Source organism: Hylobates moloch, unplaced genomic scaffold (assembly GCF_009828535.3).
Source record: "Hylobates moloch isolate HMO894 unplaced genomic scaffold, HMol_V3 SCAFFOLD_8, whole genome shotgun sequence".
In the NCBI taxonomy this organism is placed as follows: Eukaryota; Metazoa; Chordata; class Mammalia; order Primates; family Hylobatidae; genus Hylobates; species Hylobates moloch.
Genome location: NW_026652283.1, coordinates 125,026,922 through 125,046,609, shown reverse-complemented (window position 1 = coordinate 125,046,609; position 19,688 = coordinate 125,026,922). Strand labels below are relative to the sequence as shown.

The 19,688-nt window shown below is 39.3% G+C and overlaps 1 protein-coding gene across 1 annotated transcript in view; it reads right to left on the bottom strand.

The window, feature by feature from the left end:
- CSMD1 (CUB and Sushi multiple domains 1) overlaps nt 1-19,688 on the bottom strand; it is a 2,040,038-nt gene that overhangs the window by 274,732 nt on the left and 1,745,618 nt on the right. The window contains exons 28-31 of the mRNA XM_032158987.2: nt 14,195-14,333; nt 9,593-9,780; nt 4,771-4,965; nt 1,533-1,560 (exon numbers count right to left, since the gene is read on the bottom strand). Of these exons, the coding sequence (XP_032014878.1) occupies nt 1,533-1,560; nt 4,771-4,965; nt 9,593-9,780; nt 14,195-14,333 (550 nt within the window). The remainder of the gene's footprint in view (nt 1-1,532; nt 1,561-4,770; nt 4,966-9,592; nt 9,781-14,194; nt 14,334-19,688) is intronic.

Below are 19,688 nucleotides of genomic sequence, written 5' to 3'. Positions count from 1 at the left end.
ATCTAAGAAACAGGCATGGTGCTTCTCACCTTAGGAGTTATTTTATTTTAATGCAACAACAGAAGAAAAATAAATAAATGTTTGTTATTTGGTAATTAAAATATTAAACAGACTATTTCCTAGATGAATAAAGACATACAAAAGCATTCATTGCTGATGGTAACAAGAAGCTTGCTTACCCGTTTGGCTAATTAGAATATATACATCTCATACATAAAAGCAACCACATAGAACCAAACTGAGTAAACAAAACTAGCAAACAGAAGTCATTCTGACCCATGAAAAGGCTTCTACTTTGCTTCAATTTCAGTTACAATTCTACAAAAACCTTCAATAAGCAAAATTTGTAGGTAATAGACGAATAACCAAGAAAAACATTACACCATGCACCTAAAACAAACTGCTCCAAAATGCACCAGCTGCACCCCATGATGCAGGAACTAGCAAAAGATTTACAGTAGAGCAAAAGGCTCCAAGGTTGACTGTTGATCTGAATAAATCACAGGCGCTGGTTCATGTACAAAATGTGCTGCTCTCCATGAGACATCCAAGATGCACTACAGGAGAAACCATCTCTGCTTTCCAGATTTAGAATATAAAGTTTTATATATAGAATCCTCCATGTGGGGAAATCAGTGTTTCATGTGTCGTGCTCTTTGATGACTGGTAAAATAAATTGTGCCTCACTCCACAGATCTTCAGACATGGAAAGTGAAACAATCTCTAATTAAAAATTTGGTTTTATATATATAACCAATATATATAGGAATATACACATATAGGAAATATGTATATATGTATATATCCTATATATAGGAATATATGTGACTATATATACATATATAGGTGTGTATATATGTATAATTCCTATATATGTGTGTGTAAATTTATATGTGTATGTATAAATATATAAAGAATATATATAAAGTGTATATATACTTTATATGATTATATATATACACACCTATATATGTATATATACTTTATATATAATATATGTATACATATATATTTCTTTATATATTTATATATTTATGTATATTTACATATATAAATATATAAAGTGTACACATATATACTTTTTCTTTAGCCATAGAAAAGGTATTTTTCCTATGGCTAATACTTTAGCCAAGCTTTTTCTATGGCCAAAGTTTTATCACTCCCCACAAATTCAACTGTAATTGAATTTGATATAAACTAAATGCCTTTTGTATTATCAGTTAACAAAAGTACAGAATTCATGATCTTTCCTCAATTGTGCTACCTACTTTTATCTCCCTCACACTAGACTCTATATAATTGCTAAAGATATCTGAAGTGGGGGAAAAAATACACCAGGGGATGCAAAAATCATTTTCTGGGATATAAGAAAGAAAATTAGAATTTTTACCCAAAATTATATCTTTTGTTTTCTTGAGATAAGGTCTTGCTCTATTGCCCAGGCTGGAGTGCAGTGATCCAGTCATGGCTCACTGCAGCCTCAACCTTATGAGCTCAAGTGATCCTTCCACTACAGCCTCCTGAGTAGCGGGGACCCCATATGTGCACCACCCCACCCAGCTAATTTTAATTTTTTTTGTAGAGATGGGGTCTTGCTATGTTGTCCAGACTAGTCTTGAACTGCAGTCCTGAAGCGATCCTGCTGCCTTAGTCTCTCAAAGTGCTGAGATAACAGGCATGAACAGCTTTGTCTGGTCTCAAATTCCATCTTTTTAAATGTCTGTGTTCATGTAGTAATTATGTGGTGTATAACACAGCTGCTGAGACAGTCAGTACCTGTAATGCGTTGCAGAGATTGAGGTTGCATGCTCAATAATTATACTGATTGGATGTCAAATCAAAAGCGTTTGAGGTCATTGCCCTTTGTTACATCAGAATGGTTTTGGAAACCAGTTACATACAGAATTAAGATCTACTAGTTTTGGGGAGCCTTACACCTGTGGAATTTATCCTCCTAACACTTGTGACCTAGAGACTGTCATTGCTTTCAGCCCTGTGTATCTTGTCTGGAGTGACACAGACGGGAGGAGGTGAGGCGAGATCTGGTCACTCTGCAGGGCGCACATTTCAGGCCTGCCCACACTGGCCATGCCTCGTCCAGAAGGGAGGATCCTCAAGAACTTCGACGGCAGCTCCTGGCCAACCTCAAGAGCACAGGGCAAACATCCAGAACCACTGGCATGCACTGCCCAGGCCGCTCAGGATATAAGGGGCACCCAGGCTGGCAGCAAGACAGGAGGGGGTGGAGGTGTGGCCCCTTCTGGGCCAGGACACGGAAGGGTGGGTGCTGGGCAGAGACTTCCAGCTCGCTCATGCCCACCTACTCACCAAGAGACACCCACTTCTTAGTTTGGCTCTGTCCTGTACTGGGTGCTGTGCAGGTACCAGGGAGACCTTGGTCCTGACCTGTAACGCTAGATCAAAGCCTCTCGTTACCTCAAAGCCACTCTGGCTCACTGCCTCCCTCACCCATGAGCATGCTGAGTTCTATTTTAAGCTTCCTATGCTTCTTGTTTTAGTTTTTAATAAACTTAAAAAAGAAGCACTCTATAACTTCCCAATCAGAAAAGTCTCCCAAAGCAAGTAACACAATGACTACACTATCAGAATTTTTAATTAAACAGATGACTAGAAAGGACTCATGCATAATCTGGCCTATAATCGTGATTTTAAAACACAAAAAATAACTTTCTCCATCTGTCGATCTGTTGCCCAGGCTACAGTGCAGTGGCACGATATCGGCTCACTGCAACCTTCGCCTACCGGGCTCCAGCGATCCTCCTACCTCATCCTCCCAAGAAACTGGGACTACAGGCATGAGCCACCACACCCAGCTAAGTTTTGTATTGTGTTTTTGGTAGAGATGGGGTTTTGTCATGTTGCTCAGGTTGGTCTCAAACTCCTGAGCTCAAGGGATCCACTAGCCTTGGCCTCCCATAGTGTTGGGATTACAGCTGTGAGCCACTACACCTGGCCTAAGTTCTTGCTGTGTGCCAGTCACTACTGCTGGGTCCAGACAAATACACTTCTTTAACTTAAAAGCTTTCAGGGTCATAAGAGAATGGACTTAGAAATATAGAAACAGCAGAACACGCCAGGGAAAAAGTTTTGTTTTATTTTGTTTTGTTTGTTTGATTTTAGATTCTTATATACATTTTTTTTTTTTTTTTTTGAGACAGAGTTTCACTCTTGTTGCCCAAGCTGGAGGGCAATGGTGCAATCTCGGCTTCCACAACCTCCACCTCCTGGGTTCAAGTGATTCTCCTGCCTCAGCCTCCCAAGTAGCTGGGATTACAGGTACGCACCACCACTCCCAGCTAGTTTTTTGTATTTTTAGTAGAAAGGGGGTTTCTCCATGTTAGCCAGGATGGTCTTGAACTCCTGACCTCAGGTGATCCACCCACGTCAGCCTCCCAAATTGCTGGGATTACAGGTGTCACCCACTGCGCCCAGCCTCTTATACGGTAATATTTAAAATGTTTATGTAGCCTGAAGGTGCCAGTAGCGTTGTCAGGCCGTCTTAAGGAAAACACATTTGTTTCATAATTTATCAAACTAAACTGGTCTTTGAGCTCATCTTAAAATAACCCTAGAAATGAATGTCTCTGCAACAAACTGTGAAGTTCTACCTCATTCTTCTTCTTTTTTAAATATATACTTTGAAAATGTAAAGAGTACAAGTCATGGGTCCACAGGCTGAGGAGTGTTTGCCTGTGGAGACCCCCATGAAACCACCACCTAGGTTAAGATATGCACAGTGGCCAGCAGCCAGGAAGTCTATCCTCCCACCGTCCCGGTTCACACCCACAGGGCAGCTGCTGTCTGACTTTATCACTGTAGGCTAGTTTTGTCTGTCCTTGAAAGCTAATTCAATGATTTCACTAATTTACTTCCTAAAGAATTACAAACTATTGCTGTTTTGGGGGGAAATGACATATCCATTCAAATATATACATATTAGTTTTTTTCTCTCTCTATATATACAGATAAATAGATGTAAATATATATATGTGTGTATATGTATGTATATATGTATATATAAAAATATATATGTGTGTGTATATGTATATATAAATATATATGTATGTGTGTGTGTATATATATATTTGTTTGTTTGATTATTTGTTTGAGATAGAGTCTTGCTCTGTCACCCAGGCTGGAGTGCACTGGCACAATCTCAGCTCACTGCAACCTCCACCTGCTGGGTTCAGGCGATTCTCCTGCCTCAGCCTACTGAGTAGCTGGGATCACAGGCGCACACCACCATGCCCAGTTAATTTTTGTATTTTTAGTGAAGACAGGGTTTCACCATGTTGGTCAGGCTGGTCTCGAACTCCTGACATCGTGATCCACTCGCCTCAGCCTCTCAAAGTGCTGGGATTACAGGCATGAGCCACCGCGCCCAGCCAGATGTAAGTATTTTATATATGGAGAGAGAGAGAGAGAGAGAGAGAGAAGGAACTAGAGAAGGCTAATTCGCACCTCTTATAAAGAACAGGTCTACAACACACAAAAACAGAAGTGAAAAATGTCAAACTGTAGGAGTGAAGGAAAAAGCATTGCTTCTCCCAGAAACCTATGACAATGGCTAACACACTAGCTGCATTAAACGATCGACAAATGCCTTATATGCATTCCACACTAGCTCTCTAAGCAATCCTCGCCACTGATGAGAGGAATACATGTTGAAATGTGAAACCATTTCTTCAATGAGACGCTGCATTTGAAAGGAAATTTGCATTTCTAGAAAATACCCAAGCGTGCACTCACCATTGCAGGAGGGCAGCACTTGGTCCCAGGAGGGTTTCCCATCGGCCCCAATCACACAGGTGATGGATGAGGGGTCAACAATCTTATAGCCAGAGTCACACTGGTAAGTGATGGTGGAGCCAAGCTTGAAGTCTGTTCCAATTCTTGTCCCATTCATTATATTTCCTGGGTCAAAACAAGCTTCCCGTGGTTTCTCTGCAGAAGAAATGAACGTAAACTGCGTGAGAGCAGGGATTTTATTCTTGTTTGTGTGCTCGTTTGTTGGGTTGGTTCTTTAATTGTGTTATTTGGGCCTAGAACAATGCCCTAAATAAGTAAGAAATGCTCAAAGAATATTTATTGATTGGCTATTGACCAAGTGAAGCTATTAATTAAAATAAGAAAATTCCTTTTTAATAAAATTATATTTCATTTTAAAAACCACATTTTACTACAGAATTGATATAAAATTACCTTCATCTACATAAAAAATACAGTACTACATTTTTATATATTTATCCTTTTTTGGCTGTAGATTTTAGGACTGAATCAAAGAAAAATTGACACTGGAAAAATTGAGGTTCATTTTCTAACTTTTGTACATCAAACATATTAACATAAAATCACTCCACACCTTTCAGAAAAGACGGGAGAATTTGGCTTCTTAAAATGAAACAGTTTAATTCCTGAAAGTAAAGAGCACTTTCTTATATGAATAACAGTAGACAGAAGATGAAGAGGGATGGTTGTTCTCATTCTTTTACTACCATATTTCTGTTGTCAGTCGTAATAGAGTAAACATCAAATTTAGCAGAAGAAAATACAGTGACTGATAGATGATGGTCAAACATTGTGCCCTGGATGTACTAAGAGCCAACAGTTCTACCTTAGTTATAATAATTGCTGAAATTTATTAAGGGCTCATTATGTACCAGACAAGGAACCAGGAGCATTTCTCTGGTTTAATTCTAATCTCCAGGACATCTCTGCCAGGAAAGGATGATAAGAATGTAAAACTCAAGGAAAGTTAAGTCACTTCCACAAATACCCCCTGCAGAGACCTGCCCAATTCTGGGGCCCCTCAATTAGGCATTCACTTTTGGCTGCATTAAGTATTTCTGCTTCCCAAGCAAAAATACAAAACCTTCTTTCTTCAGTCATGTTGCTCTGCAGTCAATTTCAGTGATCTTCTGGTAGCCTTAATATTTTTAATTTTCTGTTTCAATAGACCATCTAAAATATCTCTAAATGAAAAAGTGTACAACCGTATAGTCTACCACCCTGCTAGAAATAGATATATATAACAGGAGAGGAAAAAGCAAAAACAAAAATGCTAAACTTTGGGAAGCCCTGGAGGAAGAAAAAGAGACCTGATTAACTGTATTTATTCAATATTTTCAATTATATTTTTAATAATCCATGTATCATCATCAACCAAACAGAGATGTCTTTGGTGATAATTGACTTAATCACTGTATACATTATATAAAGAATCTATTATAATAATGTATTATATTTAATAAACTATATTTCCTATATAATTTACATACTTTGATTAAATCTATATTAATATACATTATATATATGTTTGTTCATTTAAGAATTTGAGATTAAATGATACATACATATTTTATATGTATTTCTTGTTTTGTGCATTCGAACCAGCGCTAATTGCTTTATTGAAAAGTTGTTTGGATATTTAAAATGGTAGCTGACATGTTGATAATTCTTTGTAACTACATTAAATCCTGTATAGAACATAGAACATTATTTTAAGCAAATACAGATCAAATAAGTAAACGTGTAGGTACTACGCAAGTTGCTCAATTTTTCTTTTATTTAATCATTCAACACAATGTACTGAGCATGTAGTGAGTAGAAGCATTGACCTTGTTTATAGTATTTTCCCCTATTGAAAATAAAAAATTTCCCAGTATACATCTATTAATATATGTCTGTTGCCCTTGTGTCCTTTTTGATCTTTTTTTGTTATAAATCTCTTTTAGTCTAGTTTCCCGTTTGATTAAATATCACCTACACAACTTTCTTCTTTATGCCACTAATTTTGAATTCTGATGGCAAGATTTTTTCCCAATGAACTGCATCTAATCTTTTAGTTCCATTAGTGAGTTGTCACTTCAGGATGTTCGGTGATAAATCACTGGCACTTTTTTTGCTTACAATTTGCCAGGCTTTCTAACTAGATGACTTCATAACAGGGTGTGTTTTGTGTTGTCCTTGTGCATTCCACCTAAGCATACCTTTGAGGTTTCCTGCATCAGAGGCCGGGCGGATTGCCTCAGCCAGGATTTGTGAATTGTTGCACAGCACGACTGCCTGGTGCCCCTTCTACTTCCCATCATGCCTAAGAACTGGATCTGTCACCTGCTTTGCTATCCACACCAGCACTTGCTCTGGGCTGGATGCAATGACATCACTGCACCAGGCTTAGATGCAATGACATCACTGCTCCAGGCTGCATATAATAGCATCACTGCCCTAGGCTGCATGCAATGGCATCATTTCTCTAGGCTAGATGCAATGACATCACTGCCCTAGGCTGCATGCAATAGCATCACCGTGACAGGCTAGGTACAATGACATCACTGCTCCAGGCTGGATACAATAGCATCACTGCCCTAGGCTGGATGCAATGGCACCACTGCTCCAGGGTGGAAGTAACGGCATCATTTTTCCAGGCTAGATGCAATGACATCACTGCTCCAGGCTGCACGCAATGGCATCACTGCTCCAGGCTGGAAGCAATGGCATCATTTCTCCAGGCTAGATGCAATGACATCACTATCATAGGTGGCATGCAATGACATCACTGTCATAGGTGGCATGCAATGGCATCACTGCTATTGGCTGGATGCAATGGCATCACTGCTCCATGCTGGATACAACAGCAGCACTGCCCTAGGTTGGATGCAATGACATCACTGCCCTAGGCTGCATGCAACGTCATCACTGCTCCAGGCTGGATGCAACAGCATCGCCGCTCTTGGCTGGATGCAATGGCATCACTGCTCCATGCTGGATTCAATAGCATCACTGCCCTAGGCTGGATGCAATGACATCACTGCTTCAGGCTGCAGGCAATGGCGTCACTGCTCCAGGCTGCATGCAATGGCATCATTCCTATTCTCTCTGCTGTGATTTTTATTTTTCACAGACTCCAGTGGCGAACTTTTAAAACCTCAAGAACGATAGCCTCCAGTTAGACGGCCATACTGGTTATCCAAACAAAAATTAAGGAAGTTCTTTCTTCATGTAACTAGTAAGGCCCTTCATACTTCATTCATTCATTGGTCCATTTATTCATGTGCCTTAGGATGCCGGGGAGAACAGGAGTTGTTGGAGTGGGCAATGATCAGCATACATTCTCACAATTATATGAGGATTTGTTTTGTTTGTTTACTTGCCTGCGTGATTTTTTTGGGGGGTGGGGGCTATCATAGAATAAGTACTGTCATGGTAAAATGCATTTTAGTGAATTCTTGTTAAGAAACTACCTTATGATGTGGCAAAGACTCAAAAGTACTGTTTCCAACTATTCCCAAACATGACAGATCCCATCTCAAAGGCATAGGATACTCTGATTGCTAAATTGTATAATTTTTAAAATTGAACATTTTAGTAAATACCCCTAAGTTTGCAGATTTTGATGTTTGGGAGCAAAGAGACCAATTTTCTACTTAAAACTATATAAACAGGTCTGGTAATGAGGTAAGGGACATAAAATATGTTGTTTTAAAAAAGATTTTTCATACAAATTGAACTCAAAAGTGTAAATAAATATAAATATTTTCATTTTTTAAAGAAAACCCTCATAACTGTGAACTGATATTTGTTAACTCCTCTTCCCTAATTCTTTGTAATACACCTTGTATTTTATCTTGTTCACATGAGAAATAAACTTGAAAAAACATATATTTATTCTGATGGACCCAATAGCAAAATGTTGAGTCGAAGGTGGTTTTTTAGGTCAGTCTGTTTTCCTTGGATGTTAGTGGCAGGGAATGGTTTCTAGCGAATCAAGGGTGAATCACTGATATGAGGATCAAAGAAAAGAGCTCTGAGCAGTGTCAGAAACCTTGCCAAACCAGCCATGGCTGACTGAGGCAGAGAAGGGCACAGAGATGTTGACATGGAAGATGTTGACATAAAATGAAGTGATTGGCCGGGCGCGGTGGCTCACTCCTGTAATCCCAGCACTTTGGGAGGCTGAGGCGGGTGGATCATGAGGTCAGGAGATCGAGACCAGCCTGAACAATGTGATGAAACCCTGTCTGTACTAAAAATACAAAAATTAGCCGGGCATGGTGGCGTGCTCCTGTAATCCCAGCTACTCGGGAGGCTGAGACAGGAGAAGCGCTTGAACCCAGGAGGCGGAGGTTGCAGTGAGCTGAGATCGTGCCATTGCACTCCAGCCTGGGCAAGAAGAGCAAAACTCTGTCTCAAGAAAAAAAAAGAAAAGAAGTTATTTTCATGTACTTATATTTAATCATCTTGAAGAAACAAATTATAAGGTGTTAAAACCCATCTTGAAATGATTACTAAATGTCATCAAATTCTTCATTTTACAAACCACAGTTTATTTTTATATGGCCATGAACTGGGACAGTTTTTTTCCCCTCTCTTTCTTCCTCCAGTTAAAGTAGAAATGCACCTCAGGAATATCTTCACTGGAGAGGGACGAGACCTGTATCTCCCAGACAGAGGAGACACATGTCAGCATTTATGAATTAAACAGATAAGCAAGATGTTACAAAGCAACGCTTACAATAAAAACAGTCCTGACACAAATTAATTCCCATCCAAATTCAGGCAATCACAATACCTTTAAATTCAATGGCGAACCCTGAAAGCCCCACGGAGGCATCACTCCGAAACGCCAGAAACAGGCTGTTTCCGCTACTCTCTATTCTTTCTGGGGCCTGAGAGCCCTGGTAACTCCCAATGAGGGGGCTGTTGGAATCCTCCCCTTCATAGATGTGTAGGAAGTCATAGCTGGGCTCCATGTTGAAACTAAAGAAAAGAATAGTAATTATGTCATATGGCTAATAGATATTTACCTTATCTCCCAGAATGGTAAGCCTTTGAGCGTACAAAGTTATTTTATTGGCTTTTGTATAATAATTTTTCAGTTAGGGCAATCAAAAAGTTAAATATAATATGAATCAAAATATTAATAAAATAGCAATGGTGTAAAAGATATCAATTGTGACCAATAGTATTTTGCCTAATTACCATCATGTTCAATACAATATTATTTTGACCATAGCCAAAAGGAAATAATTCATAATAGCAGAGGTATGCTATCCTTTCCCTGTACCCATCATTAATTTGCTAAATGAGATCTAATTTAAAGAACCGAGCTCAAAAGAGATAAATTTCCACTGACCTTTTATCTTTATCTGAACATTTTTAGTTTCGAAAATATTGGAATTTTGACAATATTGGAATTTGAAAATATTGGAATAGTCAGGGGAATTACTGACTATTCTTACTTTTTTTTTTTACTTAAAAAATGCAGTTGTCCCACCCTGGGGAATATAATGAGATCCTGTCTGTAAAAAAATACAAAAATTAGTAGAGTGTGGTGGTGCACACTTGTAGTCCTAGCTACTCAGGAAGCTAAGGCTGGAGGATCACTTGTGGCCAGGAGTTAGAGGCTGCAATGAGCTGTGACCACACCACTGCACCCATGCACTCCAGCCTGAGAGACAGAAGAAGACCCTGTCAAAAAAAAAAAAAAAAAAAGAAAGAAAGAAAAAGAAAAGAAAAGCCTCCACTTGCTTGGATAAATCAGCCAATATTAATGATCCAGAGTGTAACCTTTCTCACATCATGTTTCACCATCACTGAATATCGCAGTTTTTTTTCTCTTCCCTGTTTCTGTTTCTCTCACATTCTCCATTTTTCTCTGTTTCTCTCTGCTCTAGTATTAACATACAGTCAGTCCCCAAAGAGTGTAACAACTTAAATCCAAAGCTCTCAAGGGCTAGGCTGTATTTGCTATTGGTGATGTGTAGGCTGATAGAGTCTGTGAGCTTTAAAAGCATGCATACTCTAAGGGAAATGCTGAACTTGGTTAAGATGTCTAAGATCTTCATATGACCAGAATAAATTGACAAAGTAGAAGTATTAAAACCATCCATTGCAGCCAAGCACAGTGGCTCACGCCTGTAATCCCAGCACTTTGGGAGGCTGAGGCAGGCAGATCACGAGGTCAGGAGTTCGAGAACGGCCTGGCAAATATGGTGAAATCCTTTCTCTACTAAAAATACAAAAATTAGCTAAGCATGGTGTCGTGCACCTGTAGTCCCAGCTGCTCGGGAGGCTGAGGCAGAAGAATTGCTTGAACCCGGGAGGTGGAGGTTGCAGTGAGTCGAGATCACGCCACTGCACTCCAGCCTGGGTGACAGAGCAAGAGATGTCTCAAAAACCAAGCAAGCAACCAACCAACCAACCAACTGACAAACCAACCAACCAACCAACCAACCAACCAACCAACCAACCCACCCACCAACCAACCCACCAACCAACCAACCAACCAACCAACCCACCAACCAACCAACCAATCCATCCATTGCACCTGCCCCTTCCCTCTTCTCTTCTCTGTAGCAGGTTTTTCGTATGTGTCTTTAAAAAACACTACGAAGCTCCCACTCCCTTTCCTTTCCATCTGCAGAAATTTTGGACAACTGAGACAGAGAAGGTCAGGGATTTGCTTTTTGGTTTGTTTTTTTTTTTTGTAATCACTAACATGTTCTAAGTGGCTCCTCTTGATCTGGAGATTTGGATGATAAAACAGCAACAGAAGGTCCCTCCTGGAGGGGTCCACTGCACCATGAAGGGGACCAGAGGACGTGGGACCACCAGCATCAGTGCAACGCCCGGCCGGCATTGCGCCATCCTGTTTTGGGTCAAAGATACCCTCACTCCACAACCTGAATATACTTATTAAAGGAAATTTAGGAAGATATCTTTGTTTATTTGACAAGTTCACTGACGTCAGGAATGAAGAAGGAATAAAAGGTTGGAGTTACTAGGTATAGGGGCTAGCAGGAATGGTGTGGGTTACACAGAATTTTATTGGAATAATAATTGTATTTAGAGTGTTTGCAAGGATGTTATTAAAATCCGGTCATGCCATATCCCCAATATTTGGCTTAGTTAATTATCATTATTGGTAATTTATTCAACACTGCAAATACTACCAGACACAGGAAAACAAAAACACAGTATATATCCCATCTGCTCTCTTTTTTTGCCTGTACCAAATTTCATGTGTAGAAGTCTGGAGTGAAATTTATAAGTAATTATGGTTCGTCTGGTGAACTTATTTCTACCTCTGCTGGCTGCACATATCTCTAAGCTCTAATACTAATCCAAAGCCTGACTCAGTGTTTGAACCAAATTCAATCTGAGTCGCAATGTGTGAGCCCCACAGTCCACATGGACGTGTGATGGGATATCTTCTCTCTAAAGTCCCGCAGCCCTGAATGAGCCTGAGAGGGCATATGTCCTTCAGGTCATATGATTCTTTGCCTTTATCATTAGTAATGCCAGACTCCCACCCTCCCACAGAAAGCACATCTGAATTTGCCATCATCCTGACACTGCAGCTTGGCCAGCGCTCATCAGAGCCAGCCTCCTGTTTGGGAAGCTGGACATCCTCGTTCCCAAATAGGATTCTGGTCTCTCCCTCCTCACTACTTCCCAGGAAGGTGTCCACTTGAGCACATGCAAACTCCAGATCAGAGAAGTCACTGGTTTTCAGTGATTTCTGAAGTTTCTGAGACAGTGGGTCGGCTAATGAGTCATACAATCTATAGGTTGGGAGAGGCTTAGAGATTATCTGTTTCAAACTTCCAGAGGGGTGTATAAAACGCAGTGAAAAAATCCTTGCACAAAACTGCCTTAAATATGCATATCATCCAATGAGTTGCACTTTATGGGAGGGAGGAAACTCCTACGAACAAGGTTCTGTGTTCACTTTCAATTGTTTTTTTTTCTTTCTTTTTTTTTAAAGACAGGGTCTTGCTCTGTTGCTCATCTCAGACTAGATGCTATCACAGCTCATTGCAGCCTCCACCTCCTGGGCTCCAGCAGTCCTCCTGCCTCAGCCTCCCCAGTAGCTAGAACCACAGGAATACACAAGCACATCAAGCCAATTTTTAAAAATTTTTTTGTAGTGACAGAGTCTTGCTATGTTGCCCAGGCTGGTCTCAAACTTCTGAACTCAAGTGCTCCCCATCTTGGCCTCCTGAAGTGCTGGGATTACAGGCATGAGCCACCATGCCTGGCTTCAATTGTTAACCCACTTATAATAACTTGAAACCAGAGCTGCCTCCTAATTTTAAGAAAGACGCTACTAGAATTTAACATTAACAAAACCCACATAGATATCTAAAAAATACGTGAGTGAGTGTTCACCGGTTTTCTGTAATAGCTGAGTAACATTTGGTAAACTTCTGGCAGTTTAGCAAATTCAGAAAAAGATGACTATCAACTTACTTAAGATTCAGAATCATAGAAACGAAAATTCTACTGACTCAGATCTCATCAGGAGGGGAAAGTGAGGGAATGTAAACACATTCAGGCCTTGAATATTGACATAAAGATCTCTAGAAAAGGAAACTCGTTCCATTGACAGATTAAAAAGTATAATCCCAGATACTTGCCCTGGATAGCTGAAGGGTCAATAGGAAAGTCTACAGAACGACTCACCTTCACAAATACCACATTCATTTAGTTCAAAAGTCAAACCCTAAAGTTAGAAAAGTTCTTTAGATTCAATAAAATGTCATTATCATATACTATATACTAATAATATAATTATTTAAAGAGTTTATTTTCATAAAATGACCATAATATTTGACCTTCCATCATCTAGTTTAGCAAAAACAAGTGAGCATATTTTTAGGACGGATATCTAGTAACTCAGACATTACAGCAACCACATTTGGGGAAACTTTCATTTTCCAGACTCTATTAAGTCTTAATTATTATAATGATATTAGCAGTGCTACCCTCAGGAACGTCAGGATGTGCTGTGGAAAGGAATTCACTATCATGCATTTAGAGTGACAGGAGACATTGATGAGAAATTACACCAAGTGTCTCCATACCATATTTTTATTATTTTTATTGAACATTCTGTTTAAGGCTTCTCATATGGAACATGTTGTGTGCAAGACAAACAGTATTTAAAAATAATTCCTGTGCATCTTAACATACATAGAATGCTCCAAAGCAAAATAATGTATTTCCATTTATGTCATTGTACAGCCTGATGTAGTCTCCGTTAGACACACAATCTAGCGCTTACCTAGATACAACATCGGGGACTATGAGGTGGAGGTCATAAAAGAAGTAATTTCTAGGTATGGCATTAAAAATCCTACTAAAACGAGGTGTTCTGCAAGAGACGTACCTTTTGAATATCAAGGCAATGACAAAGTCTGGGTTCACTTTTACTCTCCAATCACATTCCTTCCCAGGAGGATATGGCTGTGGGTAGTTGGGTGATAAAATAACACCTGCTGGGCCCGTCAGATTCCCTCCACAAGCAGCTGTCACAGAACAAAAGTTACAGAGAAAAAGTCAGGAGAGTGAAGAACGCCTGCCAGTCAGTGTGGAACGAGACACCACAGAGTTCTTTCAGAAAAAGACATCAGCATTTTTCCCCATCCAAGAGATTGTGTGTTGGTTATCAATTATCCAGATAAAATAGTAAGACCCAGGAACTCTGTACATTTTTCATGTAACTGTCAATGAATTTTACATAATATTCCACCCCATTTTCAAAGAGAATTTTCAAACTTCTGGTACATAAAATTTCTTTCCTATAACTTAAAATTTTCTCAATTAAACGAAAGATGACTTAATCCCCATAACTGCCAACGTGCACACATAGGCACAAACAGAAAAACACTTGAATAAAAACATCCCATGGACATGATTTTATGGCCATGTTAATTATTTTGCTATTTCTCATAGTTTATAAAATCCTTGCCTATTTCTTCTTGAGTGTGTGCTTCGTGTGGTATAGTGATCATCCAGCTCCTGTTCACTGTTTATCCCTAACGTCTAGGCGGTTTCTGGATCTGAACAAGTATTCAGGAAACGGTTACTGGGTACATGAAAACAATGCATTTCACATTCTCGCAGTCTTCTGGTATATGGAAGGCTTAAATTACTTTCCCCGTATTTCAAAGTGGCAAAACAAAACCCTAAAAGTTTAAGTGACCTCTAAATATACATATCAGTGAGGAGCTGAGCTGGAGCATTACTATCTGAAAATATTATTTGATTACATATCAGTGAGGAGCTGAGCTGGAGCATTACTGTCTGAAAATATCATTTGATCACAATGCTTGGTATATTATTAGAAAGAACCACTTTATATGATAATAACAAATTCAGTTTGTGTTTGAAGTCATCAATTTTGAATTAAATGTGTTTACATTTATATTAGCAAGGCAGTAATTATGTAGCTCAGTGTGGTTAACAGGCAAGCCGATTTTTGTTCTTGAATTGGAAAGTGTTTAGGATTGTTTTATTTGTGAGATAAGGTTTCTCCTAAACCTCTCATCTCACGGAAGGTGTGAAAACACTGCAGAATTTATAAGTATACACATTTTAGATACATACAAGAATATGCTGAGTTTAAAAGTTGTTTATGTCAAATACTGTGGTTTGTCACCAAGTTGTTTTAAAACGTGACTGCAATTAAATCATAGTATTCCCCCTAAGTTACATGTCATATTTCATTCCCATTATCGGTCATATATGCACTAAAAAATACGCAGAAAAGAAAATGTCTTAATTGCTGATTTTTTCCCCTACACAAAAAGAGACTCTGTTTTATAAATAAGATGAAGGAAGATGAAGGCATATGCTTCACAATTTTCAATAAGTAGTGTGTCTTTAAATACTTATTTAACATTTCTGAAAACTTAGCTTTTTAAAGTAAGAAATACAACTAACTCCAGTAGTTTTCATTATACTCTCACATTCTAACTGAATGCAAACTCTGAATGCTATTGCAGAAAATATTTATAAAATAAATCCTACAGATATATGCTTAAGAATAATATAATTTTTACAGAAAAAGATTAAAACTTGATTTTCCCCAGTATGCTTTTTTTTGTTTTTTTTCTTTTTTAATGAATTGTGCAGAAGCAATTGTCCCATCAGCTCTCACAGGGCAGTTGCCTCCTCAGAATCACACTGGGGCTGCTGACAGCATCGAGCAGTGCACTTGTGGACCGATGAGGGAGCAGGAGCTGATGGAGACAAAGAAGGTACCTGAAGGTCTAGAAGACTCTACTCCACACAGGTTTTGAAAGATGAAAAATGACAGATTCAGAGCACTGGCTACAGGGTGCTACCAGCAGGAACATTTCAGGTATATGATTCAAATATTGATTTAAAAGCAACAAAGGGGAAGCCCTGTCTTATTCACACAGATCCCAGGAGGCACTTTCAAATGAGGTGATTTAAAAGCTGAAAAAGTGGAATTAAGGAGTGCTTCCGGGCCTTGTTTGTTCTCTCTTTCGGTCTGGTATTCTTCAAGTTAGTTTGCTTAGGTTTTAATTGGCTGGCAAAATATTTTAGATAGGATTCGAATAGTAAAAAATGCAACTCAGAGATGCTAGGAAATTCTCCAGAAGGAATAGATGTAGAGATAAAATCCACCTATTCTTTTCAGCCCACCAACCCCTTATTCACAACTTTTAGCCACTATGCTAAATAGCATACATACATACGTGGCAGCTCCTTCACCATCAAGAGCAGTCCTTAAAGAGACCCATCTACGTTTCTGCATTAAAACTTCTGAATGTTCACACTGTTGGGGGCGAAAAATATTTTCTAAATAGACACCTTTATGTCAGGACGGTCTGTTGCCCCAGAATGAATTTCTGCAAACCTAGGATGCATTTTGGCTTTTCAGAGTGTTTTGCAATTTGGACTTCGGGAAAAGCAATTGCAGGCTATAGAAGAAAATGAAGACGTTTTAGGGACACTTTACTCAGAATAAGGAAGTTGAAGTCGAACATGGTGGCTCACGCTTGTAATCCCAGCACTTTTGGAGGCCAAGGTGGGTGGATCATCTGAGGCAGGAGTTTGAGACCAGCCTGGCTAACATGGCAAAACCTCGTCTCTACTAAAAATACAAAAAATAGCCGGGCATGGTGGCGCGCACCTATAATCCCAGCTACTCAGGCGGCTGAGGCAGGAGAATCGCTTGAACCTGGGAGTGGAGGCTGCAGTGAGCCGAGATCACACCATTGCACTCCAGCCTATGTGACAGAGCAAGACTGTGTCTCAAAAAAAAAAAAAAAAAAAAAAGTCCTTAATGTCCTTTGGTCTACAGAATTCTCCTTCTAGACTAAGTCAAAAAGCTAAACAGAGGAGGCTTCATGGTAGAAGTCATTTCGCATGTAAAAATAACAACAACAAAAAAGTGAAGTATCCAAGCAACACTCAAGAAAAAGCAACAGCAAATGGCTGGTGTTGAAAATAAACGTTGTCACACACAACAGGTGAGAGGTTAAGAGATTTTATAAAAGGGAAAGAAAGAGATAGCCAGTAATGAGGAAATATACACCAATAATGAAAAGTAAAAAAGTAAATTAGCTGATCAATCAAGAAAGAACAAATACAAACAGCCAATAAGCATATGAAAAAAAAGTTCGACATTATTATTAATTTAAAATGCCAATTAAAACAAGACATCATCACTTTGTGCCTTAAGATCTATCATGTGTGGTGTTTTCTCTGAGTCAGAGGCAATATTAATAAATCTATATGGCTGATGGCAGGGAAAATCAGTGTGACTGCTCTGAAAGAGATTTTAAAAATGGGCTGGGTGCGATGGCTCACACCTGTAATCCCAGCACTTTGGGAGTCTGAGGCAGGCGGATCACGAGGTCAGTAGTTTGAGACCAGCCTGGCCAAAATAGTGAAAACGCGTCTCTACTAAAAATACAAAAAAAATTAGCTGGGCTTGGTGGTGGGCGCCTGTAATCCCAGCTCCTCAGGAGGCTGAGGCAGGAGAATCGCTCGAACACGGAAGGTGGAGGTTGCAGTGAGCCGAAATCATGCCACTGCACTCCAGCCTCGGCAACTGAGCGAGACTGTGCCTCGAAAACAAAACAAAACAAACATGTTTTAAAAGTTCTAGAACTATGCAAGTTTGTAGAAATATGTCACTTGTCAATAATCATGATTTATTTTGCAACATGGGTGCTCATTGAAGCTATCTTCAGAATAGGGAAAAGGTTAAAACAACTTAATTATACAATAATAAGGGACTAGAAAAATCAATATTGGTAGAATCGAACAAATAGATACTAGAGAGTGGCATCAGTGGTGTAATTGTGCCTTCTAAAGAGGTAAGATTTAGTCATTAAAAACTAGTAGAAAATACATAGTAACACAAAATATACACAACATGTACTGGGAAGTAAAAAGTACAATTTACAAAATAGTCATGCAGGATGCTGTCATTTTAAAACTTTTTTTTTTTTTTGAGACAAGAGTCTCACTCTGTTGCACAGGCTGGAGTGCAGTGGTGCGATCTTGGCTTACTGCAACTTCTGCCTCCCAGGTTCAAGCGATTCTCATGCCTCAGCCTCCCGAGTAGCTGGGATCACAGGCGTGCACCACCACGCCTGGCCAATGTTTGTATTTTTGGTAGAGATAGGGTTTCACCATGTTGCCCACGCTGGTCTCAAACTCCTGACCTGAAGTGATCTGCCCACCTCAACCTCCTAAAGTGCTGGGATTACAGGCGTGAGCCACCACACCCAGCCTAAAACATTTTAAAATAGATTACATATACATAATTAAATGTCTATATTAATTGTAATTGTCTCCAGGTAAAAAGATGACAATTTTTTTCTCCTCTTTGATTTAATTATAGTTTATGAAATGTCTTCAGTAAAATATATTACCCTTTAATATGAAAAAAGGTAAAAAAAATTAAAAAGTATTTTGAATCTTTGAAACAGAATTTACATGGGTGCTAATTATAATTAACTCATGCCCTAATGGGCAAGCTTCTTACAGAGGACATAAACCTCCTTCCTAAAAAACAGAAAACTACAAAGTAATAAAAATATAATGTTAATTTATTTCCAATTATATGTTTTCCATTTTTCTGTTACATAATACGTACGCATGTAGGCGGGTCTGGTTGCCAAAATAATTGATTATTCATTTGCCTGCAAGTGATTTCAGCTTGTCCTTGAAGCTGACATTCTAGGCACAGACAGAGGTATTTAGTTAGCTTTTGGTGCGTATTGGACCACCTAGTTGCTGGTCAAAATAAAGTAACTAAGAGATGATCTAACAAAAGATCGATTTGTTTATAGATTAATTAGGAGATGGCCAAATTTTATAATTACATGTTCAAATTAAAATAAATTAATGATTACTTTTAAGGGATTAACTCGTAATTATATTGCTTTTTAATGTATTCCTCCATGAGCCTAAAAGCATGCAAAATGGAAGGAAAAAACCCCTTTCCCAATGTAAAAATAGGACATTGGTTTACAATGATTGCCACATTTATAGGCAACCACTCCGCTTTAAAAACGAAACACGCAGAAATCTCTCCAGTCTCCTGACGACTCAGCATGAATAAAATGCGTGAGGCCGGGTGCGGTGGCTCACGCTTGTAATCCCAGCACTTTGGGAGGCCGAGGCGGGCGGATCACGAGGTCAGGAGATCGAGACCACGGTGAAACCCCGTCTCTACTAAAAATACAAAAAATTAGCCGGGCGTGGTGGCGGGCGCCTGTAGCCCCAGCTACTCGGAGAGGCTGAGGCAGGAGAATGGCGTGAACCCGGGAGGCGGAGCTTGCAGTGAGCCGAGATCGCGCCACTGCACTCCAGCCTGGGTGACAGAGCAAGACTCC